This window comes from Porites lutea, chromosome 7 (genome assembly GCF_958299795.1).
Source record: "Porites lutea chromosome 7, jaPorLute2.1, whole genome shotgun sequence".
Taxonomy (NCBI): Eukaryota; Metazoa; Cnidaria; class Anthozoa; order Scleractinia; family Poritidae; genus Porites; species Porites lutea.
The window spans coordinates 32,967,848-32,995,020 of NC_133207.1; the positions used below are offsets into that span (position 1 = coordinate 32,967,848).

Sequence of the window (27,173 nt, forward strand, 5' to 3'; positions counted from 1 at the left end):
CGAAAGATTCTTTCAGATGTCATAACTAGATGTCGCAGATCATGTAATGTCATTTTCGCGGCAAAAAATAAAGATCTGAAAACCGAAACCCATGATTCCATTTTACAGGAATGACTGTACAGAATTTGAATTTCTCGCTGTTTTGTTGTAGGCGCCCATGAGATGTCCGTATTCATATTCCCTTCAGGATGGTAATATATAGATTTAGCCAGAGCTAAACGCGAAGCTCCCATTTACACAATCGACCATAATATGTCTATTATCAAGTTAAACGCAGGTTACAGGTTCCCATCTAGCTAGAAAGTTTGACATTTCACATTGGTTGGCCCGTGGTGCGGACGGACGGACGGACGAACGTACGGCCACGTGATTACCATAATTTCTCGGATAATGGCGCTCCCCTCGCGCGCGCGATTTTAACATTTGTGTGGTCTCTCACCAGGAAAGTGAGGGGGGGGGGGGGGGGGAGGGGGCGGGGGAGAATAATAAAAAAAATAAAATTCAGTGTTACGTTACGTTACGTGACGTTACCCAAATTATAGCTATACGTTCCTGGGTGTAAAATGACGAAATTGGGGCCCGCACTCATTTATTTGGTTATTTTAAATAACTATTATATTAATTGATATGAATTGCCTCCGGAGGGAGGAGGCAGGCTAAGATTTTATGGGAGATAAACTCTTTTTGACTTCACAAGTACGTACAATGGTAAAAAACTGGTCAACATAAGAACCACCTCTACGGCAAACGACAAACGACATTTGTCTTAATTTGTATCAATTAAGTAACCGACTGAAGTTTTCTCTTACTACTCAATCTCAACTAAAACAAGCAGTTTCTTGCCGGTTTCATTCTTTTGAACAGTTTTTAATCTGCTTGTTTTTCCTAATTCAAGAAAAATTGTCAACTTTAATAGGCAGACGTTTGCCGTAAACGTGATCTTAATCTCTAAAGTTTAGAATGGTAAATTCGAGTCTTGGCGAGACTGCGAGACCACGGTTTCAAAATCCTAGACCGAGACTTATCAAAATTCAAGACTCCGAGACAAAAAATCACCCACAAACGAGACTTCGAGACCCATCAAAAACGCTTCCAAGATTTCGAGATCGGGCCAAAAATTTCTGAGACCAACTTTTTTCGAGGAACCATTCTATACCCTTACTTAATTTGCCCATGAGGGCATGACTTTTTACATATAATGTATTTATTTAAATTTGTTTGATGATTAAGATACGGATAACAAGTAATGGTTTTCAAGCAATACATTTTTTGAATGACTTTGTTTTGCAGTCCACAAAATGGCGAAACATTCGTTTCAATACCGATAGAAAAATCCCTTAAGAATGTGAAATTATCGAAACCTTCACCGCTAATTTTTCTCCTTGCAAGTTTACAATCAAGGTAGTCTTCTAAGTATCTCAAGCAGAATAGATTAATCTAGCAGACAGCTTTAGCTTATCTGCTGATAAAAGCCCTGCATCGCTTTGAAGGAAATTCACTTGATTGGCATTGTCATAGCAACCATTCGCTACAGCATGTTCTCACACTGCCTGTCTCTGTTCCTCTCGCGGCGTTGTCTTGATTGTCGCCGACGTCGTTTTCTTTCTTTAATGATACGTTTGCACGTCTCACCACCAAGACGCTTCATCCAGGTGCAAATGTGAAAAACATCGCTGTGTCTTAAACGAAGAGCAGCGTTATAATTCAGTGTGTAGATGCCGAGGAAACGAATAGGCACATGGCAAGGCAATAGAGGGCGGGTCCTTCTTCGTACGTCACGATTCCCAGAATTTACTCCAATAACATAACGCTTTTTGACGCCGTTATGCAGCTGTTTCTCATAAACCCCTGCACCAGAAGACCCCTCTATGGCGTCGCAGCAATGGAACAACATGTTGGAATCAAAATCCGAAACTCGGCATCCTCTAAAAGACATAGAGAAAGAAAAAAAAAACATTATTTGAATTTTCGGGGCGTGCGAAAGTGGCCGTTGTAAAGAGATAGCCGTTAGTGGAGGTCCAATTGTATTACCACGGGTCAGATGAATTTACGGTTAGAAAGAGGATTAACAAAGAACTAAATTGGAATCAGAAATAGAGAAGACGCCTCGACAAACCGCTAGGCTTATACAAGGGAGTTTTCCTCACATGATAACAAATATATAGTGATACTTAACTCTTTTTTTTTATTTTATTTTTTTCCTAAAGGTTCTCACAAAGTGGTTGCCGCCACGACGAGAGAAAAATACCAAAATACCTTTCGGTTCATAAAAAGAGTTTCCTCCCCGCCCCCCCACTTCGGAGGAGGGTACTCCTAATAATGGCCTATATGAGGAGGCTCCAATCGTCAGTTAAAACTCTACCGTCGGGTATATGAAGTATGAAAAAAATATAATTGTAATTATTTCTGTCGTTGTTTCCGCTATAAACAGGTCAGAAACGTTTCTCAAAAGAACGACTCAAGCCTGGGCTTCTGCTTAGATGATTTTTTTGGCTTTATTTGCAACCAGCCCCCTGTAATCGTAGCCGTACTACTGTGTCGAAAAACGTATCGCATCGTACCTGTAAAGCATAGTGCCTTCCCTTCTGTCTTCATCAAATGCTGTAAAATGAATATATCTGTGCGCGCAACCATTTCCATATGGGAAGGCTGTACTCGGAGCAATGGGTAACCAACAGCGATTGTGGTTTTTCTTCAGTTTGATTAAGGCATAGTCGTACTTAATGGCATTCTTGTCTTGTCCAGCTTTCCACTCTCTCGGCATCTTAGTACTGCTTATATTTTGCCAAACTGTGGTTCCATTTTGCAACAGGAACCCCACTCTTAAATTTCTGTATCCACTGACGTAATTACTGCCATTGTGAAGGCAATGGGCTGAGGTCAGGACGTGTCTTGGCGAAATAAGCGTTCCAGAGCAACCGGTAGAAAGTATTACCGAGGCTGAAAAGGGGCATTTTTGAATGCGGCTGTTTGGCACTTTGAGGCGATCATCTTTACCAAAAACACGTCTTTTTGATCTAAGCTTTGGTGAGCTTTCTCGTGATTCTGGGCGCAGTGTGTCGGTGTTTTTGAAGTATGTTTCGTCCACGTCAGTTTCGAAATTTCGCCGTTGGTCGCTTTTGAGTAAAACTTTTGATATCGATGCCGCCATTCTCTTGTCTTTTTCTTGGGCGTTGACCAAGATCGAACCAAAATATTTCTTGCTGTCAGTGTGCTGTGTTATACTCGTTTGAATTGTCTCTATTGAGAGACAAATAATCACTATAACACATATCGCCTTGGAGATGGTAGGTGCAAAAAAAATAGCCATGTCTTCACTTTGTAAGGAATGATGTCTCAATATTTAACGAGTATCGTGTTAATCTCTTATAACCTGCAAAAGATAACAAAATCAGTTCGTCAGTTTCCCATGTAGTATTCGGACCGCAAGATTACCCTTTGCAAATACATCACTGTATAACGGTCGTTTGGCTGTTAAACACAGGAAACTGTCTTCATATGTTAAACAGACTCATTGAAAAGTATAACAAAGGCTGTGCAAATGAAGTTTATAAACTATTGTCGCTCTTTGTTTACTATGACCTGTGTTGTAAGCTGTTAAGACTATTTATTTTTGTAAAATACAGTTAAGTCTTTGAAAGAAGCAATGAAATGGAAAAAGAGAAAAGGCGCCGCAAGCCGGACGCTAGCTGGTGTCAAAGAAAAGAAATAGGAATAAATGAAACATACTCCGTTTCCCCATCTTCCTCCCCCTACCTCTAGAAAGTAAATAACGTCTACCGACATGTATGGAAGTGCTGCGTTCCCTTTTCATACCCTAATGATAAAAGACTGTCTTTATTTAGTTATGAAAACTTGAGATACGATTTCGTTCTCTATTTGCTTCTGGCGAATAACTAACAATTTCTGTGTTTGGGGCTTTTTGCACCGTCTACTTAGAGTCTGTAGAGCAAACATAAAACAAAATGAATGTTGTGGCCGGTTTTGTTAGCCTTCAGCTTCAGTTGTCGCACTTAAAATGACTGGTGATACCCTCAAGTGATTTTCCTATTGACGCAAAGGTCAGAAAGAAATGGGTCCTTCCATAGTTAACACCAGTAACTTGAATTGGTATTCACCTATCGTTCTCAATTCGTATGGTAAGTAGGTGCGGATCCACACCGGATTCCACCGTTTTACGAAAATCGGTCAAATTTTTCATAAATAAATACATTTCCATTAAAAACCTTCCTAAGTTGGAATCTGGCCAATATCCTGTCTGAATGACCCAGAAAAGGCCCAGGAAAGGGGACTTTAGGGAGTTGAAATCCAAAAAATTTTCCGTGAGAGCATGCCCCAGAACTCCTTTAGAGGCTTGCGCCTTCGGTGCTCGTTTAGGAGGAAAAGCCCTGGGGACGAGGTTGAAATCGGTCAATATTTATCCTAGATCCGCGCCTGGTAAGCGTAAATTTGAATTGATTTTCTCTGTCGTTCCTTTTATAGGGAACTTTTTCGCATTAAAATAAACCTCTAACATGTATTGCGTCGTTGTTACAAGGCTATTAGAAGAAGGACAGTTAAGTTTCAGTGACATTTTGACAACTGGCGACCTGCTCATGTTCACGAAGGGAAATCACAAGATGTACTAACTAACCACTTTTGATGCTCACCGTTAACGTCCTGTTCTTAGAAACTTTAAAAAAGGAATAAATTGCTGAAGGCATTTCTTCAGGATGCTCATATTAAGCAAAGAATTTAAATTTGCGAAATCGCATAAGTGTCAACACGACATCATGGGTCGAAAAGTCTGCAAAACACTTGGAAAATTTGCCCCATGCTTGTTCCAGCTGCCCCGGCAGAGAAATATTGTTTTGATACATATTTTATTTGACGACTCTTTGCTTTTTACCAGTAGGGCCTTAAGAAAACAAAAGATACAAAGCACATGGTGTGCAAGTTTGACTCAGCTATGAGCAAAAGAACGAAATATATACCTCTTGGTATCATACCCTGTACACCGCACTCTTTCGTAAAAAAAGATCCGTTCGTCTTTAGATCGCTACGCTCTGAAACACCCTTTGTTTCTTTTTTCTTGGTGGTAGGAGCGCGGGGGAAGAGAGGAAGGAAACAAAAAATAGGGAAAAAAAACCTTTTTAAATTTACGATCCGCTAGAGACTTAAAGATAACAGGGAAAGGGCAGGATGTCTGGCTACCCTTTGTTTTAATAACAGTACTAGCAGGACTTCATAACTGTTTTACTCAAATAGTCAGTAAAGAAGACATCATTAAATTTTACGGAAATTCTAACTTTGTGAACTAAAATTCTGCCATGTCAGTAATGTCTCAAATGAGTCCTACTCAGCGGTAATTTGGCATGATGCTTGTGACAATTACTGACTTAGATTTAAAATGCTTCACAATGATTTATCTTGATTTATCTGTCGCGAATCATGCCCGCTTTTGATGGGTGTTAAGACAAGGTTGCGAATTGTTGGTTTTTCAGTGGGCCTTTGGTTTAAATCTCACGGATGATATATTAACTGAAAAAAAGAGATGATTTGGACGAGAGATTCGCTCCAAAGACTCCAAAGGCCAAGTTCATTTTTGAGATGCCACATCACAAATGGTTGGTTGATTTCTCAAGGGCCCGGCAAGTAGGGTGTTTCTTCAGCAGCCATGATTGTGAAACCCAATAGTAATACAAACTCTACTGTTTGCTGTTGTTTTTTCGTAAATACAATAAGGCTTTTTGCCAATGATATCAAGTAAATCAAAACACACTTCTTCATCCTTCAGTGTACGAAAGATGCGCGATCGCACGTTAAAACTTTGTTTGTTTAAATACAATTAACAATATTGTAATATGTACTGCAAGACAGATTAAAGGATTACCCTACGTGGTTGTTTGGAGCAGTGCCTTTAGTATCTGTAGTTAATCGGACTCTTGGTTTAGGACAGACACGATATTCCAAGGTTGATGAAAACTATCAACTTTGAGTTACTTTTGGCATCCCTTGACGGTCGTGGAATTGTGGTAATACATGAAGAACATACCGTGTTAACTTGAGGATGATATGCCGTAAAACTGAAGGGAGTCTTGTGAAAGTTGCGTTTCCTGCAAATTATCGCGGCTTGATAGTGTGGCGAATGACAACTTAAAAGGTGATCATCGATTTTCCTCCGACAGAACCACGCGAAGTCACGCAAAGATGTATTTAGAGATACAAAAAAGTCACGAAAACAGGCCAGCTTTGTTAAAGTTCGATCATCTTATAGCAGGTATACAGTTTCACTTTATGTAGTTTTGTTAAGCAGTGATCAAAAATTGATATTTTTTTTAACAGCGACTGAAACCTTTCAACGAAACAAATTGATACCTTAGGTTACCTTAGGTTTATTATTTTATGTGGTAGATTCATTCTGACCATTCTCAGCTGGCTTCCCGCAATCGCTTCTCAGTTGCTCTTCATGTGGTGTTGAAGAAATACAAGCGGCCGTGAGACCTGCGGTTTGCTTGTTAAGTTAAGGTTATCAACCAGTTTGGCTGGTAAGGCGATCTTATAAAAATAAAAAAAATATCCATCGATATCCACCTCCCAGTCAGACTGATATGGACATCTATCTACACTCAGTGCTGGGGCCAATGTTTTTCACACAAGTAGCTGGTGACATGTAAAAATCGTATTCGGTTACTACTGCCGGTAAAACATGCTTCAACTCATTGCAGACAAAACTTCCTCTTTTGTTGGTTCATTCTGTAGACATTTTGCAAGGTGCTTTTTAGTGAAAAAAAAAGGGTTTTCTTGATACACTTTTTTTTTTTTTGATTAAACACTAATACTACACAGGCTGACTACATGCATTCCGCCCGGAACTTTATGCCCCATTGAAGTGTACTGTGTAATATCAGAAGTTATATAAAATGATCTGCGATTTATCTGCTAGTAGTTAAAGCTGATGGTAAATGAACTTTGGAATCACCGCTAGATAACAAGACAAATAAACCAGCCATTAACCTCCCAAACGTCAAGAAAAGTGATGCCAACGAGGTTACTTTTTGTAGTAAAAGTCCGGGCTCAGTAAATTTGAAGTACTTCAAACTGAATACCCGAGGGTTCATGTATAGTACAGCCGAACGGAGCTTGTTTCCTCTACAGACACTAAAATGAAAACTATATTAATGTGCTTCAATATTGCATCCTAGGGGGTTATCCCCATGATAGACTATATACCACGGGGATTCTCCGCCCGAAAGGGGTATCTTCATGCCAGACGTATAAAAGGTTCAGGGATTTCACCAATTGAGGAGTAGATAAGCCAGGTAAAGAAAACTACCATTCAGGTAGAAAAAAATCTTTTGAATTTCTCAATACCTTAAATTATTATCTAGCGAAGTTCTTCTTGCGCTAACTGCAAACTGAGTTAAAATGAAGTCGCTCAGATACCAGCCGAAACACTGACGATACATGAACGAGAACCATTTACTTTAGAAGGTGTAAGAAAGGGGTACTTTCTTTAAATCAAAAGTGGTATACAAGAGCGTGTGATGGTTCTGGCCTGGATATTTGCCCTACACTAATAGGGTAAATCGGTTGGTATTTGAAGGCGGAAGAACATATCAAATGTTTGTTTTTCTCAGTAATATTTTGTTTATATCTATTGCATCCTTCCGATGGCGGACGGTCGACTGTTTTTCGTTGTTGTTGGCTAGGAATGTAACTTACAACATATATGTCTTTTTGCATCTGTTTTTTTTTTCACTGTTTCAAAACCATATTTTTGTGTACAATTTTTGCTGCCGCAGCGGTTAGTATCTAGACAAAGTCTCCAAACCGCAATTTATCCTCGACCGCACAGACAGCAATATCCTTTCATATTAACGCCTAACCGCGCACAGAAATTCGTGTTCCGACCCTTTTCTTCTAACTTCGCGCTCGCTTTCTCACTGTGCTTGTTGTTTCTGGTCAGGTTCCTTCCTATAAAAATAGGCAGGCTGCGGACTTTCGTTGCGCGTGAATGATTCAGTGGGGATTTAAATCGCCCATATGCGCAATCAAATTGCGCAGCAGCACGGAATATTTGTTGTGCGCAATTGCAAGAAGGCTTCGGAAAGAAAGGAAGAGTTATTTTTGTTTTTGCTTTTATCAAACCTGACTCCCAAACGCAACCCAAGACTTAAAAGACATCAGGCAGGCGCATCCCGGACCCCGAGCTACGGAGAGATTGGTGGCTAGCCTGGTCACTTACTTCATCCTTTCTGCGCGCATGCCGAAAGCGTTCTGTGTGGTTACATTTTGTAAAACAAAATACGTAAAACTAGAGCTTCGTAAAAACAAAAATGATAATCTGCAGGAACACACTCTGTTCGATCAATATCTCCTTCTGAGGCTGACTTTTGAGTACCAGATACCCTAAATCATAGTCGATTATCTACTTAGTATTAATGTGGTAAAGATCTACAAAGATAACGATTCGGTCACGTGACCTCACACCTTGTAAACAGAGATGACGCTGGGATAACGGTTTTCAGTCTCAGTATTCGCACACTGAGCCAGGGTCAAATGGCTAGATACTCAGTTTGATTTCTCCAAATTCTTTAGCTAATAAATGTTTTAGTTATCGCGGAAACATCAGTGACTGAATTGGAAGTGCCGACCTCTTTTCGGCCTTCGAGGTGAAATTATATTTTTATTGTTTTTCGCAGTTCAATTGAAATGCTCAATACTGACCGTGTTACGGCTCATAGATATCGATGTTTTGATAATCTTCTCTAATAAAATATTCACCGATGTGAAAATATTGTGAAAGTGAAATGAAACTCTTTTTCCTCGACTTTTCGCCCCAGTTTCAGACTCGCCAGCAGCAAAAATATTCTTTTTAGTCCTGTAAAGACTGATGGAGGAACACTCTTACAAGATTCTAGTGCAGGACGTCCCAGTGAACAATTACTACTTTAGGAGTAATTCGCTTTCGCGTGGTTCTAACTTTGGATACCATTGATCACATCCTAACTTTTATAACTCTTATTTAGTGATCCTTGTTAATTACTTTTTTGGTTGTTTTGATTTTTTCCGACAACGTAGTGTAAAATGTCAGACAAGACATGAACGCACCCTCGCAAACTATCATAATATCAGTGAGTTCACGTGAGTTTTGAGTTCCTCTAACTGTCCCCGTTTTGCAACAATTGAATACAATCTAGGATAACACAATTAAAAGAAACTTCCTTGTTTTCCTATAGATGGAAAGAATACCTGTTTTCACCAGTTTTGTTGTAAGCAATTAATGGGTTTAAACTCTCCATATTACAAATAAATTCTCTATAAAATGAATTCGATTTTATTTCCAGTTGCCCTTGTCTTTTTTCGACACAAAAAAAATCGAAAATTACCCCCATAGAATATACCTTTATACATCTCTTCGAAGTTAACTGAACTGAAAATTAGTTATCACTGATGCTCGGTTTAACCTAGATAATTACTAATTTTTAGTTCTAGGTTTTCGGTGCAATCGAATTACATGGAGTATTTAGCCGAAATGTCGATTTGCCCCCCTGCCTTTATGATCAAACAGGAATTTTTCAGAGAGGATAAAAAAATATGATAAAATTTTTTACTTTACATTTTCTCTCGTCGTCTGTAGCGCAGGCTACATTTTCTCAACACATAGTTTTTTTTTGAAAAAGAGGCCACGAATTAAAGACACTGGACATCGAATGCCCAGTCTGAAAAATTGAATGCAGTCGCGGAATAGGCAAAAGAGCTGCCAAGGGAATTTCAACTTACCAGAGCTTTTCCAATTAATGTCTGTCCTGCTTCGGGCCGGCTTCTTGAAGTGACTAAAATGAAAACCTACTGCCTGTTTTATAGTTGAAGTATCATTATCTATTTCCGCTTTGTAAATTGCCTATCCCCGGCGATGTGTCTGTGGGCAGTTTCGTCGCCTGTCAACGCGTACTACCTACACTCAATGGCAATTTAATTCCTCAGTCTGCAGAAAAAACTTGTTCCCGTTTCCGACTGTCGCACGCAAAAAGTCATTTAGTACGTGACTTGGGATCGAAAAACAGAGGAAAAGTTTAGGGAAATAAAGGGCCTAAAACGCAAGGCTATTATCCAAAGTTATTGAAATAACTTGTTTCGTTTTCATTGTTGCTTAAACTATAATTATAAAGATTTGTAACCTCTAATTATTGCGGTTCTTTTAGTGAGTCACTTTGGCGACATCTGCTACGAACGAATAGCGGGTGTTCAGTTTATATTACTCTGCACAACCGATCGGACCAAGCCTTGAAAAACTCCTTTCCATTATTTTCATGTGGGAAGAAGTTGCTTTTTCCTGTGTTACTTCAATTTCAACAACGTCAGACTGAAAGCTTCTCAAACGCTTTGATGTCTAGCCTTGATCATGGCAAAACGCAGGTGTCCTGCATTGTTCTAAAACCTTACATCAGATTCTCGGCATGTCTAGCAACGGTCGATGATGAGATTTTAACTTTAAATTAACCTTTTGCCGCCACTGGGTGCCAAAAAACAAATTAATTTAGCAAGTTTATAAAAAATCCTCATTGGAAAAGGCCCTCAACAGCTAATGACTACTGGGACAAACGAACTTACGCAGGTTATGTTATGCTATGTTACACGATGTTACAATAAACTACTCTACATGAAATTGTGGTGCTGGGGGGGGGGGGATTCGGAAATTGGTCACCGCTGAGACAAGTGCTTATCCTATACCAGATGCCAAATTTCCCTAAGCTATTTCACATTTTATTTACGCTATTTAAATTCCTCTTTTAGACTAAATTCTTGTTTCTCTATTCTCTATACCCTATCTCCGGCTAATCAGCTTGGAAATCACTTCTTTTATTTTTTATCTTTGCGCCCCCTCGGCTTTTCTCCCGGCACTTCTTGGTAGCTCGCACGTGAATAGTCACACCTTAGTTCATCCAAAGACCCGCTTTGGACAGTATAATTAACGGTCACGTTCGAATATCACAGATCAAAATTTAGAGCCAAATACTTTTAAAAACAGAAAAAATTGACAAGTTTGTCATTTTTCTTTTTTTTCGATATTTTGTTCGGTTTAAAGATATGCAATGAGTATCTGATAAAGTACAAATTTGATCGATAAAGAGACTATGTAAGCTGATTTCAATCTCTTCTTTTATCTGATGTTTTGAGGTAATATACTGCGGTTAAACAGGAAATCTTGCAACAAAACTCTCGACAAAAGCGGGCCGGGCTTTCATTTCGACTCTATCATCTTCTCGATTTTGCTAATTTCAGTAAAAATTGAACACAAGAACTTTTTAAAGTACCAAGTAACTATACTGCTGTTTTAAGTATTTTTCCAGGGACCAATGAAAACAGTTGTTTGACTCTTTTGAAATTACTTTCAATTTTCCGGTAAAGGAATTTCTGACAAGTTCATTTCTACAATTTCACTCACGAAGGGCATAACGTGGGTTGAAGTGTTGGCGTTTTCTCACAGGTTAACATTTCCGGAAAAAAAACGTCGAGATCTTAAGGCGCCAGTGTTAACGCTGGCGGTAGGTATAGCCATGGCATTTATTGACACTTTTCCAAACTCTTTCATCTGTGGAACCCGCGGAGTGGGTGCCGAAAAAGTGAAGGCTTTGGCGCCATAAAGATTGCCCGAGGCAGCTTATCACCCATCAAACAATCCGAAAACCAAATTCAAGCAGACCTGTTGAACTTCAAGTTGTCATGCAGTAAATGATTTTAATTAGGAACGGCTGGAGCTGATTATGCATTATGTAGAATATTTTTTCTTGCTCCCACCGGCTGTAAAAACATTAAAAATTGAGGAAAAATACAGACATTTCCTCTTGTTTCTTGTATAAACATTGGTTTCTTCTGTCAATAAAAGCTTAATGATTTTCCGGATCTGAGCTAAGGGATGGTACTGTTCCAGAGCAAACAATGAAGAATTATTATTGTTTTCTGGTGATTTTTCCCCTTTAGAAGTGGCCAAAAGCCTTCTTAATTTCTAGTCAGGCCTTTTGTCAAATTCAATAAAATAAAAAGCTTTTATAGTCAATTGTCTTTCTTTTTTCCCATGCTATGCCATTCAACTATCATATTTCTAACGTTTCTCGCGCTGTGGAACATAACCACGGGCCAGTAAACTGGACTGACGCTTCCTAGTATATTATTTTGTCCATGAGAGTCAGACTTCCATTTTCATATAGACGATGTCTTCATTTAATTAAGAGACCAAAAGATATAAATCAGAATAAAGTACTGTAGGGTATGAGCAATGCGAGATTATATGATTGGCCCCTACAAATCTAGGTTATCCGCATTGATGCTAGCAGTGATCAAAGTCGAATTTCTCAAAGAAGTGACTTAACTTTTGAATGAAAATTTTCATGACAATTTTAGGTGTGATAACACAATTAGATGAATTCCTTTGATTTCAAGCTCGACTCTCTGCCGTCTTGATAAATTTTAGGGATTAGAAATTAGAATCTGTATTTAATGCTCTGAATTATTGAGGCCGATCAGTTCCTTGTCAGTTCTCAGTGTGGCCACTGGCTATATTTCAGTCGTGTTCCTTTTCTGTTTTAACTACGTAGCATTACGGTACTTCTTTAATTAAAAATGGCACTAATTTTTATAGTTTGGCCAAATGAACAGTCGGAAGCTTAGCTACTGAGCTCAGCTTTTCTCCTGCACAGCATTCCACAAGCTCATTAAACGTATTGAGCAAGAAGTCATGTGAAGCTCTTTCAGTTTAAGACTATCATTAAATAACAGTTACTGACGCGATGCCAGGGTGCATAAACAGTTGTGTTTTCCTGTGACGATGTTACGTTTATTGTTAAGGGTTACGTTATTGTATGAAATTCCATACGGATGAAAAGCTTATGCTAGTGGTCTAATAGTATACTAGTACGTCGGCTTCAGCCTAACTCGGCTTCAGCTCGTAATAATTTACAGCAATGTCGCCAGTTCTGGCTAATGACAACCTTGACAAAACACCTGATTTGAAAGTTTAACGAGCATTGATCACAGAAATCTTCAGTTACAATTTAAAAGTAAAACACTGCGTGTATTTCGACATTTGATACCGCTGGTTCTTATAGTGTGCAAGTTGTCTCACAGGGCCCAGTTTACTGGCTGCAGGTGCCGCTTGTAGGTTTAGTTTTCAAAAATCACCAGCCGATTATGACTTGCCCTCAAGATGTCCAGCTCCGGACTTCAAAGAACACTGCCCTGAAACTTTTTTAAAAAAGATTTAGGTATGCTTTTGTCGAGCAGCCTTTTGAAAGAAAATTGATTTTGCCGGAGATAATTGGATAATTAAAAAAGAAATGATATGTGAAATGATATAACTTCTGGAAGCAAAGTTATGGAATAATGAATTAGGCACTGAAAAGTTAAGGTAGCATTTTGATAACAAAGGTCAATGGAATACTAGAAAGATATCAGAATTTTGTAGGAGAAAAAATGCTTCCAAATTTCGAAAAAATCCCAAGCTAACTTGCTCGAGGTGTTTTAGCTATCTGTGCAGCTGATGAATTGGATGCTCTGAAATTACTTTTTTTATAACGTTGAGAAATATTTGTTGACACACAGGTGTTGACAGCTGCCTAGAGTTTGAATGGGATTTATGACAAAAGGTGTCATAAGGAAAACAATTACCTGTTAGGCTAAAACCAAGGCACGCCCAAGAGCTTTTTGTATTGTTAAAATGCTAAACCGAAAACGACAGTTTATACCCATTGCCTGCAAAAAAACACAAGTGATATAATTGAACAAGGCTTGTTTACTTGGGAGATCAAATCAGGTTATTTTGGGCGGCCGACCTGTCTCAATTAAGATAATCTGACCACCTGTTCTCATTAGCAAAACAAAATGAAAAATTGTCTAAAATTATTGCGTCATCCCTTCTTCTGTAGATCCCTGTTAGAAATCAGTTTCGGGAGACCACAAAAACGATGAAGAAGGAACTTGAAGGAATAGAACTACAATTATCGCAGAGCTGGAATAATTTCTCACCCTTGACTTGTAGTTCACGCTTCAGATGACACGATTGTTTACCTTACTTTTGTTTGCACAATTACTCGCAGGGCTGTTTATGGCTGCACAATTTTATTTCTTAACTTTACAAGATGGTGTCAGGGATTTTCAAGACAAGCGCCTTAAAAGCGCAGCAAATCCTTCAGATGCAATCAGTCGAACAGGAGAAAATTTGCGTTTCAAGGAAGGACAATTGTATAACGAGGTGCGCAAATCCCATGTGCAGACTTCACGACGTTTATACTTGACTTATCAACCTCCGGATGGCGGTTGGAATAATCACCGTATTGCCCTTGAAAATGCAATCATCTTAGCCAAGTTACTCAATAGGACGTTAATTGTCCATCCGGTCGCTTCGCATGACATGGCCATTTCTTTGAGAAAAAAACGTCTTGCGCAGTGGAAAAACCTGGAAAAACGTTCGGGAATCAACTGGGTGTATAACCACATGAGTGACAGAGATCTAGTGCCCATTTCACGGGTACTTGACCTTGGGCGCATTCGAAGTATTGTAGAGGTTTTTGAAGTTAGGACAAACCATCTAACGTTCCGAGATGAATTTTCGCATTTGAAATGGCATTACGTTTGTCATTCCGATGCACTGGGTTTTTGGGTTGATTCGATTCCTGCGGGAAACGAGAGTGTAACCCGAGGGATCGCCTTTGTCCCAAATAACAGTTCGAGGAGCGTTAGGGCGTGTCCTGTGGAAACAGTTCTACTTAAGCACGCTAACAAGCCTGTAATTCGGAGAATTTTAGAAGAACTTCAAAATGTGCAGGCCGATGTCATCTACTTGTCCCAAGATACAAGCTACAAAGCTAACGTTCAATTTTTCCACATGAAAGACGCGCTTAAAGCTCAACAGTGGATATTAAGTAGCATGTGGCTTTCACCTCATGTCTACAATAGAGCGTTTCAAATCTTAGCAATCCTACCCAAGCCGTTTAACGCAATACATGTTAGACGAACAGATCACAGAGTTAGCTCAAGCGAGGCGCCTTCTTACTGGCTTCATAACATGGCGAGGCAAAATTTCCTGAACGTGTCAACAGCTCTTTACGTAGCTACAGACGAGAGAGATAAGAACTGGTTTACGCCGTTTTCCAAAGCAGGATATCAACTGTATTTCTCAGACGAGTTTTTTGAGTCTTCAGGGCGTTCGTACGATATGGACATCCGGGGACTTTATGATCAACTTGTCTGCGTACACGCGAAGTTGTTCGTGGGCTCAAAAAGCTCGAGTTTTAGTGGCTTTATTTACCGATCAAGGAAAGAAGTAATGATTAAAGACGGTTTAATTCTGAGCCACATGCCAATCGGCTGGTTAGGACACAGACTGAAAAGCAGTTGAGAAACTCTATCAATCGCGATTTTTGACACTCTTTTTTAAAAACTTCATTCATCACGGAAGAGTGGTTTTGTACGAGTTTTGCAACAGAGATCGTGTATAAATGGTATTTTGTATCAGTTTTTTAGTACTATGAAACAATTTTGACATTTTTTGCGTAAACTCAGCCTTTTTTAAGTAGACAGTTAAAAAATTCTTTTTTTTCTTTTTCAAATTCAAATTCTTTTCAAATGTGACGGCCTTTCCGCTTAGTTTCTGTAAATATGTGTGTATGAACCCATCTTATAATACATGTTTTTGTATATCTTCTGCTTCTGAGTTCTTTTGACTCTCTCTCTCGTTAATTAAGGTGTTGTTTTATAAGCAAGTAATCCGCGATAAGCACTAGTTTTGTATGTGATTTGTGCGATCCCGTGAAAGGCTCAAATGAGTCAATATTGTTACGCTAATTGCTATCTTTACAAAAAGCTAAAACTTTTTTTGTTACATCAATTGAAACCCAAAAATAACCAGGTCCACATTTGTTATTCAAGACTATATTTAGGCATTAAAACTGTCAAAAGGTGCGGTGTAGGAGGGTTTCACGTGCTCCACATGTCTGTTAAACTCTGCGCGCGCGTAGCCAAATGATTGACTTAAGTTGTGAAGCTAACTGTGACAAAGGTATGACCATATGAAAATCATTTATGAGGACTGCGGGGTGAAGAATTATATGGAAGAAGATCATCGCAGTTATAGACGCAACTTTTGCAGCTGCGAAAAGAAAGCCTGAAAAAATTCAGGCTTGCAGGGGATTCGAATAGTCAGGTCTCTTAGGGTCAGGATCGTTACAGAGTTGACAAAAGCACCAAACTTTGCACAGCGATAGCTTATTGCAGTACCATGAATATTAGAGGGGGTGCCCACTGCAAATATGCCACTGAAGCGTGCTAAACAGGATTTAATTATTGTAAATTTCACCTGCTGGGGTCCCTGTGGTGTTTTGATTGAAAATTGTTATTTAATACCTTAAATCACTCTAAATTCTATTCTCAGGTTGTAAACAACAATTTCACTCGAACATCTGGCATTCCCATCCATTTTTGCTTATTGATTGTATAATTAAGTTGATTATTACTGTGCCCTTAAAGCAAGTCCACAGTCCGCCCACATTTTCATAAGTCATTTCTAAGATGGCCTCGTCTTTGCTTCATAACTTGCAAGTACTCAGCTTCTGGGGTCTCTTCTCCTTTTCTAATGTATTTCAATTAGAGGAGGCCTTATTGTGTGGCTTAAGCCTTATTTATCAAGTATTACTTGTCATTACATGTCACTTTAAGCTGAAGAAAGCAAACAAAATTTCAGAAAAAAGAAATTGTCAAAGAGTCTGTTGTATCACATATTATCAGGGATTTATGACAGCTATTCATGAAGAGCAAATAACGAAATGACAGAACCCAAAATAGTTCTTTCCTAGGGAGGTAATTAATTTTTCAGCTTAACATAGGCCTGGATGCCTTTCAGTCTCTCTTTATCCAGTTATCTGCTGGACGCAAGTGCATGTTTTGACAGAGAAGCAAGCACCGTGGCACAAGTCATATCATTTACAATTTCCGCAGTTTGTCTAAGCTTTACAAAGCAAAAACAAACAAAAAAAGAATCTGGTCTCATAAACGAAAAAAAGAAACAAGTTAGCCCAAGCTTCAAAAAACAGCACAGTTTATCATGAAGCCTCTACATTTGGCACTGAAGCACTCATGTCCAAAAATAATGACAGCTTATCAAGTCGTAAAAGTGAGACTCAAGTGGTACAAGATTGACTCAAATGATAAATGGTGAATAGTTTAACTGCTGAAACTGTAGAAAGGGGGCCGGGCTAACTTTTAGGGCCTATTTACATGGAGGAAGGGGACCCCAGGTAGGAATGGTAACCCACTTAGGTGGGGTAACCCGCCTGTCCATATGACCTCTCATTTTAATTTGATCACGTTTACATGATAGGTGGGGTCACCCTTCAAGGTGGGTAGCCCGGTCTGCCACACCAGGTAACCCTCTCAGCTGAGGTCAGATTTTGCCATGTCAACGTTTCAAGGTGAGGAAACCCAGGCTAGTCGGGGTCGGATTCGAGATACATCAAATTCGCGCAAAATTCACTTAGGCGCTGGGTGGCTTCACATAATTATTAAAGGTAACAATAGAAAGCCACAACACTGAAGGTTGCAGCATGAGCAGCAATTGAGCGTAGACGTGGTTTGCCAGCATTTTTCTTGTTTACATGGTTAGCGACCATTCATATAATCTTGAGAAACTGCACCCCAGGATGGCGAGGTTGTAAGATTGCATGTAAAGGAGGGTTATTTTTTTACCCCACCTAAGCAGGTTACCTCACCTACCTGGGGTCCCCCACCTTTATGTTAACAGGCCTAAAGTCTCAGGAACCGTGAAACTGGTAATAAACGGTATACCTAACCCGGGACTAGCTGTGATACTACCGGCCATCTTCAAGAACGTCAGCATAGCAGCCAAAGAAGCCATTATATCGATTGCGGTTGTTTCATGCGTCTTGTTTTGTAACTTTTTCTGTGTTCGTTTTTGTCACCATCTCTAAATATCAATCATGTTCAAAACACCCTTACTAACAAAATATTTCGTAAAGCTCTTTAGAATGATATTCAGCAATAAAAACAAGGTGTGACCAGGAGCCGATTTCTAGGCTACTGGTGTGGCAACATAGGCATAAGTGAATGCAAAGTTTTGCAGTATGTAATCTGTCAAAAATCTGTTTGAGTGTTCAAAGTTGGGGCTGATGGGCTTCTTTATCATGACCACTCCATTATTATAAGGGACCAGGCCACAATTATTGTTGACCCTTGCTTTTTTGGTATTTTATGTAATTTTCCACAGCATTATTTTGTGTAAAGTTGGTAACTGAATTGCTCTTGAGGAATTTATGATCGTACGATTTCGTAACCACGGGGTATTCGCCTAATTGCATCAAAGAAATTACATTCATTTTCATAAATGATGCATCATTGGTTGGCTAAAAAAGGCCTTGTTCCTGTAAATTTCAGCTCTTCTGAAGTTAGTTTGTTTGTAAATTGTAACGCACGCGACGACCTTCCTTTTTTTTGAAAGATCGTATAGACCTACCATTAACACTCTGGTCCAAGGGCTCTGAAGTGAATGAGCCGCTTACAGGTGTATAGGCATGCAGGGACCTCATACACTTCTTTTTAAATGCAAATGTGCAAAAAATAAGGAGTGTTAAAAATTCCTGGAGAGGCATGTTTTACAACCTCGTCCCCAGGGCTTAATAAAAAGGTAGAAAAAGGTAAAGCGACCATATTTTACGTCAATAACTCGTGACAGTAATAATAAGTAATAAACTTGAGGTCGACGGTGCGCTCCTTTTCCCCCCCTCTCTCCATTAATTCTCCGTTTTAAAGGTATTTAAAGCTAGTCAAAGCAACACAGAAAAAAGAGAAGTTGAAATAAGGAGGTGTTGACACCGGGCTCGAACTCGGGACCTCTCGCCCCGAAGGCTGCGCACTAACCAACTGTGCCACCCTTGCTCCTCCTTTCCCCCAAGTGAGGACGAGGTTGACATGTTTTAATCATTATCTCAAGGACAGGGTTACCAACGAAGCAAATTATAATCTAATCTTAGCTGCACAATTACAAAGTGGGCGCGTTGTCAGTTACGGTTCATGAGGTCGTTCATGTGGCATGTCAAACTTTAACGATTCTATCGTTTAGGATGTGATACATTTGAGTTTTATGTTATTGTATGACATGTTTGAAAGCTGGCTTTGTGATCTGTTTAAATTGATATGTAATGATATTATCACTGGCAAGTCTTAGCAGTGACACTGATAGCCGCACAGTCCGCACAATGAACATGGCCACACTTACCGTGTGGAGACTGGGCACTAGTCAGTATTATGTACATGTAAAACTATTTTGAATAGTGTAACAACAACTAAACATTACCAAATTAAAAACTTAAAAATTTGCAACAAATGTTTTTTAGCCAAATCAAACAAGAAGAGTACTCACCACAGGGTACCCAATCTGCTATTATAGGTGAAAGTTAACCCCCCCTTTTATCTGTAATTAGGACCATTTGTAACGGGCACCCCCTCCAGTATTAATCGGTAGGTGCTAAGGAAGCTCTGTGCCAAATTTGACACTTTTGTCACGTCTGTAACGATCCGGCCTATATTTTGCACTAAGAGACCTGACTAGAACCCTTGACCTCTGCAATACCGGTGCAGCGCTCTACCAACTGAGCTAACAAGCATAACTGGGAGCAGGTCGCTGAATTGGTTCGTATTAACCCAGCGAAAGGATGATGATGAAGTTACGAATATATGAAAATCATATATGAGAACAGCGGGAAAAACACAGAAAAAACAGCAATATCCTCGTGACATACTAGGGTAGTTCAAATTAGACAACCACAACCACAACCGGCACACGGGAGGTTTGAACGTCGAAATTGTTTCGTCTCGTTTCTACCCACTAAGAACTGTACTTCGTCTAAACAGATTTACGGGTCTATATAGTTAGGAGGCAGGAATCTCCAAATAGTGTAACCGATAAGCTTCTCGAATAGGGTTTCAGCTGAAAATCCAACTAGGTCTGGGAAAATTTGGTGGCATTGGTGAAACGTACCTTTTCCACTCATGTGGGCTTTATATTTTTACATTCTTCAGTTCGGTAGCACCATAAGCTTCTATGCCTGCGCATTCTGCTTTAGGCTCATCTTTAATGGCGTCCGAAGGAAGGATAGTTCCAAAATCTAACCATAGTCATTCAAAGTTTGGCATTTACGCCGTCAATAACTCCAGTTTTTGGACTCTTCCTAAAAGAAGGTCTGAGCGTATCAAAAGCGGTGCTCTTTTGCTCGCAGGCGCACCAAGCGTTTTCAAAGAAAAGTCTATTAAGATCAGTCTCGTTCCCAGAGTCCACGTTGCTTTGTCCAGCGGAACGGGCCCGATCCCTGTCGCTGACTAAAAGGATCGCGGTCTCTGGGAACCAGATTGCATGAAGACATTCTTGCTCAAAGAAGCCTCAGACGTTTGATCGCGATGGAGGCTTATCCGATGATCGAGTTAACATTGTTATGTTTGAGTCATACGAGCAAACCATAGTTCTGACAACTCGGCCTTCGCACTGCCCAGTGGTGCTGTCTGCAACAGTAGCCTTGCAGCTCTTCAGAACCCCTAATTTAATCGGACCCCTATGGGTCGAAACTCTTTTGTTTTCGGGCTTGGTTTCATTGTTTAGTTTGTTTGTTTATTGTTTTCCCAACCAATCCCATGAGGTCTTCCGAGAGCTGCAAGGTCGCTCCAGTAGAAAGCTTTACCGTCAGTAGGAGTTCTTTAAATAAAAGAAAAAAAAAGGGAGAGAGACGGCGGGTTTAGTTTTGTCAAATCGTCCATCTAAAATGTTCAGTGTTGACTCATAGGGATTAGTCCACTTTCAAAACTGAAGAGTTTCTTTATTAATACAACGCTTATGTTTCATTTAACTTGGCTTCTATGTGCAATTAATTACAAGTAACTACATACACTATTCACAATTGACATTCTTTTAAGTTGTTCTTGTTTTTTAAAAACCTAGACATTATTACAATAATCTTTATGTTGTTTTGGTTGCAGACCTCTTTAAAAGGAAAAGCCAAGTCCTCAAAACCAGCTAAAAATTATACTACACAGAAATTCAAACTGTTTATTTAGACACCACGATGAGCATTGTGATAATACGTATACTGTGCCTACTATATTAAACGTAAAAATTTTGGCTGACTGACTGTCTGATCAGAAATCGAGATGTAAAACCATTAGCAAAACTATAGAAAACCCGTTACATTAATATACGGAAAGGACTGATCCCGTTACCCGAATCTGCTCTAGTAGCTTGCTCCCCAGCTATAGATAAGTTTAGATATTTAAAACATCTCATATATTAACAACCGTTAGTATTATATTAAAATTCGTTTATACAAATAAAATGAAATAAATTTGTGTTTTTCAATAAAACAAAAATATTCATCTGTTTTTAATAAAGCAACTTATTCATATATTATTATATGTTACCTTTTTGTTCTACCCTTCCGGAGCACCATCACGCTGTGATACTGAAATTAAACCATTTTCAACACTTCATATGGAAACGCGAATCAGTTTTTGTGAAAAAATATATTACTTTTCAAAGTTTGGGATTATTTCATCTAGCTGTGTTTAGTTTTCAAGTAAAAGTTAGGAAAACTTCGAAATATTACCAGGATTTGTCCTTGTCAATCACTTCAAAACGTTTGTTTTGTTTTCAAATTAAGTTATACTCCTTCCTGTAAGTCTTGCCAGACTGTAAATGCCTTGAAGACATGACGCAGTTTTGTTCAACGAATTATAGGTTTCAATTTGGCCACGCGAGCAGAAACAAAATTACACGATATTCCTCTTCCCGCACATTTCTTATCTCCCACGCAGCAGTTTTTGTTTCGTCACGCGTCACACAACGTTCCTTTCCAATTCTTAGGGTCAAGGAGCGTTGCGTGACGAGACAAAAACGGCTGCGTGGGAGCACATTTCAAGCGCTACACTCCTCTTTCGTTTTGTGCGCCCGCGTTCCTTCGCGCATAATGAGGAGGATGCAAATTGCAATCACCCATCAAACGGCTGGAAATGGAGCCAAGCGCTTTTCTGGCGTTTGGGACTGTTAATTACACGTGTTTTCTCGCGTTAAGAATTTCACTTTGTTTGTAACGAGATAAATTTGTTTCTGGCTTTAAAATGCTACGCAACCATCTTTATTTACGTTTACGTCTAAAGAAACGACTGCTGAACGGTGCAGAGCTGTAACCTTGGGACAGGGAAGTTGAATGAGTAGAATTCATAACTGTACTTGCAGAGTCCAGGCTACTAACTTCTTCCTCTGAAATAATATCGTACTCTTCCAAACCACGTCCATGAGTTGGCAACACTTTCTCTGATGTACTTAACTGAGACATGGTTCTACGCACTAAAGCATCAGTAAAGTACTTGCATTCTAGAAAGTTCCGCATCTGTAGCTGGTTTACAATATTTTCCCGCCACTTTTTACCCGCTGCACGTTTCACGAACTTGGTGCTCATACGGGATTTTTCACATCCGGGTGAGTATGAATCTTCACTTTCCGTCTGTTTTTCTTCCGCAAGAGTTCTTTGTCGATTGAGGTAAGTGCTCGCTAAATGCGCGATGCTGTCCGTTCTAACACGTCTCTCAGCATCGACCTCATCCGCTAAAAAGCTGGATGTCCCATGACTTCTTATCGCTAAAGCCAGCTCCGATCTATCAATTGACTCAACCTCCATGCTCAGTGAGGCAGTAGTACTCACTGAAGGTTCATTCGGATGACTTAGTTCACCATACTTATTTAAATAATCCGCAAGTTCCCTGTTTATTCTTACCTTGGCTCGGCATCTTTGTCCCTCGGCCTGGAGCTGTGAGAATCTTTTTGTCTCCGCATCGTTCCGCTGTTTAAGCTGCCATACAATATTTTCTCTCCACCAACATACTCCAGAACCGTTGCTCGATATCCGCTGCAATGGTAAAGGTCGGCGCTTTGGTGACAAACTATCACTTTCAGTGTCCTCTAACAAAGTGCATGATAAACATTTATTTAGCGCGTTTTGAATATCAACTCTAACAGGCGGACCCGCGCTGATGTTAAAATCACCAGTTTTTGCTCCTTCAAGAGGGGTGCTGTGTGCTGGTTCTCCAGAAATGAACTCCTCTTTAGACGAAGGAATAATAATGTATTCATCAAAATTTGTTTGTTCTCTAGGGCGATAGAGTATTGGTTCCTGTTTAGGCGTTGAACACGCGCTCAAGTCTACGCTGATAATGTCATAATCCGCGGCAAGGTCTAGCTTGGGTTTCCTTGCCCGCGCTTCGCTTACGCATCTTTTACACCGACAGCGTTCTACTTCGTCATCTCCATAATACCCAGAGTTCACAAATTCCTCACTGTACAGCCCGCTTTCCGAGCTACTACTGTACGCGTGACTGTTCTTGCGTGACTTGCGTGACGAGAAGCGTGACTTCCGCCGTCTTGAGGACTTCTTTGAACTTGATGGACTATTCGGGTCTCCCCAACTTGTATCGATATTTTTAAGAACGTGGAGGTAAGAGTTGACCACATACATTACACCTGGCTGAAGAGAAAAGAGGGAATTTAGATTTCCTTCTCTCATTTATGGATTCTAAATTAATAAGTAAACTGAGTTTCTAGTCCAGTCGTTTTGTGGTTGGACACAGAACTAATTGCAACAGAAGCTTCTCTTCGCCAATCATTTAGGATTAGACTATAGATAAACTACTATTAAAAGTTCCAAACGATTCGAGCATGGGAACATTGGAAAATTTAACCCCATTTCTTATGGGCATTTTTGGTCCCCCAGGACCTGGTCCGTGATTTCTTTCTGCAGCTTCAACAATACAAATCAAGAGAGAAAGCTTGCTAGCAGGCTAGCTACATGACAACACAAACAATGTTCCAAGAAACCTTCAATAACTTAGGCTCAATTCACCTTACTTTGTATTATGTATATCTACAATACTATAGTGCTGCTTAGTATTTTGTAAAAATGTTAAACACATAAAAGCCCTCTCCAGTGATGGAGAGTGATGGAGTTGCTACAAATTGAACCAAAATTCCTTAGGCATGAGGTTACCCTCATTTAAGTAAAAAAGGCTAACAGGCTAATCTGACACTATGCAAGGATGCGATTTCACACAATATCAAGTTAGTTGCATCCAATTAGATAATCCAGGAAAAAATTTATCAAAAATAAAAAAAGATATTGCTAGAACCAGTAGTAACAAACCAAAATTGTAATTTCAGGTTATTTTGTTTGGTGTGAAAACAGAATTATTTGGCGTAAGCAAAATATACTCAGTCAGTAGAAACTGCATAATTTGCCCCACAACAGACCTTTTTGTGGCATAACGAGGCCTGGATATTCTGCATACAGTGTATTATTCATAAATTGTTTTTTGGCAACTCATCAGAACTAGGCTTGCATTCATGATAAGAGGAATGCATTAGGCACTGAATGGTTTGTGTTACAAACAATGTTGAATTTTGAATATTTACTTGTATGTTTTCTGATTTGTTAATCTGCTGAAATGAATTTTGAATACCAATAGTATTTTCCTTGCTGATGGTTAGCAATAATTATTCTAAATAGATAACTTTTTTTACTAAACACCTACAGCTGTAAATGGAGAATAATAAGAATTTTGATTACTATTTTACATTTTTTACACCACTACTGCAGAAATGACAGAAACCCTTCAAGAAAAGACAGGATAATGGAAACCTTTTTGCTGCTTACAGTAAATCCAAATATTAACAAGATGTGATTAGGCATATAGAGCGTTTTCACACGACGTCACGGCCGTCATATTGGTGTACCAAAACAATGAAATGGCGGCCATGTTAGTGTCCCAAACCAGTCCTGTGTGAGTTGAACTCTTTTCTTATGCAAATGCTTTCTTTTGTTACAAAATGAAAACGCTCTATAATATGGCTTCTTAGACAAAACTCAAAACAAAATACCACCTGACTAGAAAGTTTATCAGTCTGCATTTTATGTCAACAAAAATCAAAAAATCTATGTAAATCAAATGACCTCTACCATTTACTACATGTACCTGCTAAAACTCTCCCACCCTTTGATGCAGCATAATTTTGCACTCCAGAATTCATAAATTTGATCTAGAAATTTACGCTATCATGTTCACTACTGTTATTAGAGGTCATATGCGGGGTAAAATCTTCAACCAGTTATGACGGTAATTTACATAAGCCTCAGACCATGATAAATGTCTCAAGAGCTGGCATGTATTAGTGTATAAGTTTAGAAATGATTCTTTCATCCCCTAAAATACTCTGTAAACTAACATCTCTGCTCTACTAATAGTAATATTTAAAAAAAATAACAACATCTATATTAAAGTAATCAAAATTTTTAGGTTTTTAGGTAGCTACTTTGAATATAGTAAGATCGATATTTAAGTGCAACGATAGAAGGCTTCATGAATCATGAAACAACTCGATTAACAATATTTTGGTCGAAATTGTTCGAAACAATAATGAAATGCAGATGAACTTCTATGACACGTGTTTTTATCATACCGTACCTTTTGTGGGGGTATATTCCATCTCAGTGGAAGGTCCCAATTATATATAATACATAAGACTTGTAATCGGAATGTCGGGAATTCTTTTATCAATTAAAAAAAACGTGCATTTTATGACTGACTGGGCTTTTGTCCGGAAGAGGAAAAGCGATAAACTCGCTTTACTTGAACAGGACCTGAACTGACTTATTAACATACCGGCCAGCGCGAGCGATGTTAAAAAAATGTAACAAATAACACATTAATTTTGTGTGGAGTAAATTAACTTATTTACCTTTGCTTTTGATTTTAAGAACGAAAGCATTTTTCTTTTGATCCGGCCGGCTACTTCGTTCATAACAGTCATAAAATGATCCGGTAACAAACAACGAGTAATTGAGACGAAACGAAACCCAGATTGAAACCAACAGTACAGATTACATAGCATCTGCCTTTACTCGCTCTAACATGCTTTCCAGTATTTTAATTCCTGCATTTTGTTTTGATAAAAAATAAAGGCAATTATGGCTTAACTTTTAGGGGATAACTTTCCAAAACATGCGAAACAACGTGACGTACAGTTACAGTGTATTGACCGACCTTGTTTATATTCCTCGTTTGTTGCTAAAATTTGGCTGTAGAGCGCCGAAATAGGCAACATCGCGTTCATAACATCTTTATATGTCTTGCAGATGATTTATCTTTGTCTTTCTTTATAATCTCTTCAAGTATTCATTCAACAATGACATCAAAATCCCCGTTGTGATCCGACTTGTTGGTGGATCAACAACCGGGCGGCATACACCAAACTCGAAGAAAGTCAAAGATCATTTCAATACTTACTATTCATTCAACACAGGGCGATCTTTAGGTCGGATCTTTGTTCTTTGTGAATCCCTGACAGGTAAAAACTAAAGTTTTCATATCATAAAGGGCGAAAAGTCCGGTTTTTCCAGACTACCCAATCGAAGCAACTCAGTCGCCGCTTTGCGTTGGCGCGCGTCAACGATACGACTGCATGCACAAGAATACTTGATCACGTGTCGATTTCATCACGCAATTATTGTCACGGTGTAGGAACACGGAAGTTTGTCCAAAAGAACATCTTTCCGAAGGCCTTGTTCAACCGTTTCATGTTCGTTTCCTTATGGAATTATTTCGATTTTATCGTTCATCCATGAGTTAGAGCAGCTGCGATCTGGGTAATGCGAGATCTGGGAACAAGATGAATGGCAAAGTCCATGGCAACTTAAAATTGCACGTGAACTAGCTTATCGGGAGGACCCTCCCTTGCCCGGGAACTTAACCCATGCGGCTGATGCAGGGTAAGTGTGTTCTGGCAAACGAAAAAAGCTGGAGTTATTTTAGAACATAAACCTTTCTTTAATTTAAGCAGGAGAACTACATTCGATTGATCTTAGATGAAAAACTGAAAATCGACTCTCAGCAATCCAGACGGAAGTGGGGTGAAAAGGTTTTTGGCCGGCGACCATGAAAACTACCCGCGGTACTCGCATTACGGATAGATATTGCGCCGCGATGGTGTCGTCACGAACTTCAGCACTTCACAATAAATACAAATAAAGGTTTTGTTTGTGGCGTGGAGCCGGTGGACTGATCTGGACGGCTGAAGCAAAGACGCTTTTGAG

General features: G+C 39.3%; 3 protein-coding genes across 5 annotated transcripts; 1 reads left to right on the forward strand and 2 right to left on the reverse strand.

Annotated features, from left to right (window-relative positions):
* Window positions 1-512: 512 nt before the first annotated feature.
* LOC140942929 (serine protease 23-like) lies at window positions 513-6,170 on the reverse strand. Of its 2 annotated transcripts, none has more exons than XM_073391950.1 (3): window positions 6,035-6,170; window positions 2,562-3,373; window positions 513-1,925 (listed from the first exon to the last, which is right to left on the reverse strand). In XM_073391950.1, the coding sequence occupies exons 2-3, from the start codon at window positions 3,308-3,310 to the stop codon at window positions 1,529-1,531; spliced, it is 1,146 nt and encodes a 381-aa protein (XP_073248051.1). In that variant the 5' UTR covers window positions 3,311-3,373; window positions 6,035-6,170; the 3' UTR covers window positions 513-1,528. The 2 variants fall into 2 exon arrangements, with proteins under 2 accessions (XP_073248051.1, XP_073248050.1); XM_073391949.1 differs by lacking the exon at window positions 6,035-6,170 and adding an exon at window positions 5,873-6,000.
* Window positions 6,171-13,071: 6,901 nt separating this feature from the next.
* Window positions 13,072-15,473, forward strand: LOC140943996 (uncharacterized). Its single transcript, XM_073393102.1, has one exon. The coding sequence runs from the start codon at window positions 14,033-14,035 to the stop codon at window positions 15,377-15,379; it is 1,347 nt and encodes a 448-aa protein (XP_073249203.1). The 5' UTR covers window positions 13,072-14,032; the 3' UTR covers window positions 15,380-15,473.
* A 5,364-nt stretch (window positions 15,474-20,837) lies between these two features.
* On the reverse strand, window positions 20,838-26,558 carry LOC140943161 (uncharacterized). 2 transcript variants are annotated; one of them, XM_073392221.1, is made up of 2 exons: window positions 26,368-26,558; window positions 20,838-23,555 (listed from the first exon to the last, which is right to left on the reverse strand). In XM_073392221.1, the coding sequence occupies exon 2, from the start codon at window positions 23,544-23,546 to the stop codon at window positions 22,170-22,172; it is 1,377 nt and encodes a 458-aa protein (XP_073248322.1). In that variant the 5' UTR covers window positions 23,547-23,555; window positions 26,368-26,558; the 3' UTR covers window positions 20,838-22,169. The 2 variants fall into 2 exon arrangements, with proteins under 2 accessions (XP_073248322.1, XP_073248323.1); XM_073392222.1 differs by lacking the exon at window positions 26,368-26,558 and adding an exon at window positions 25,546-25,672.
* Between the last annotated feature and the right edge of the window lie 615 nt (window positions 26,559-27,173).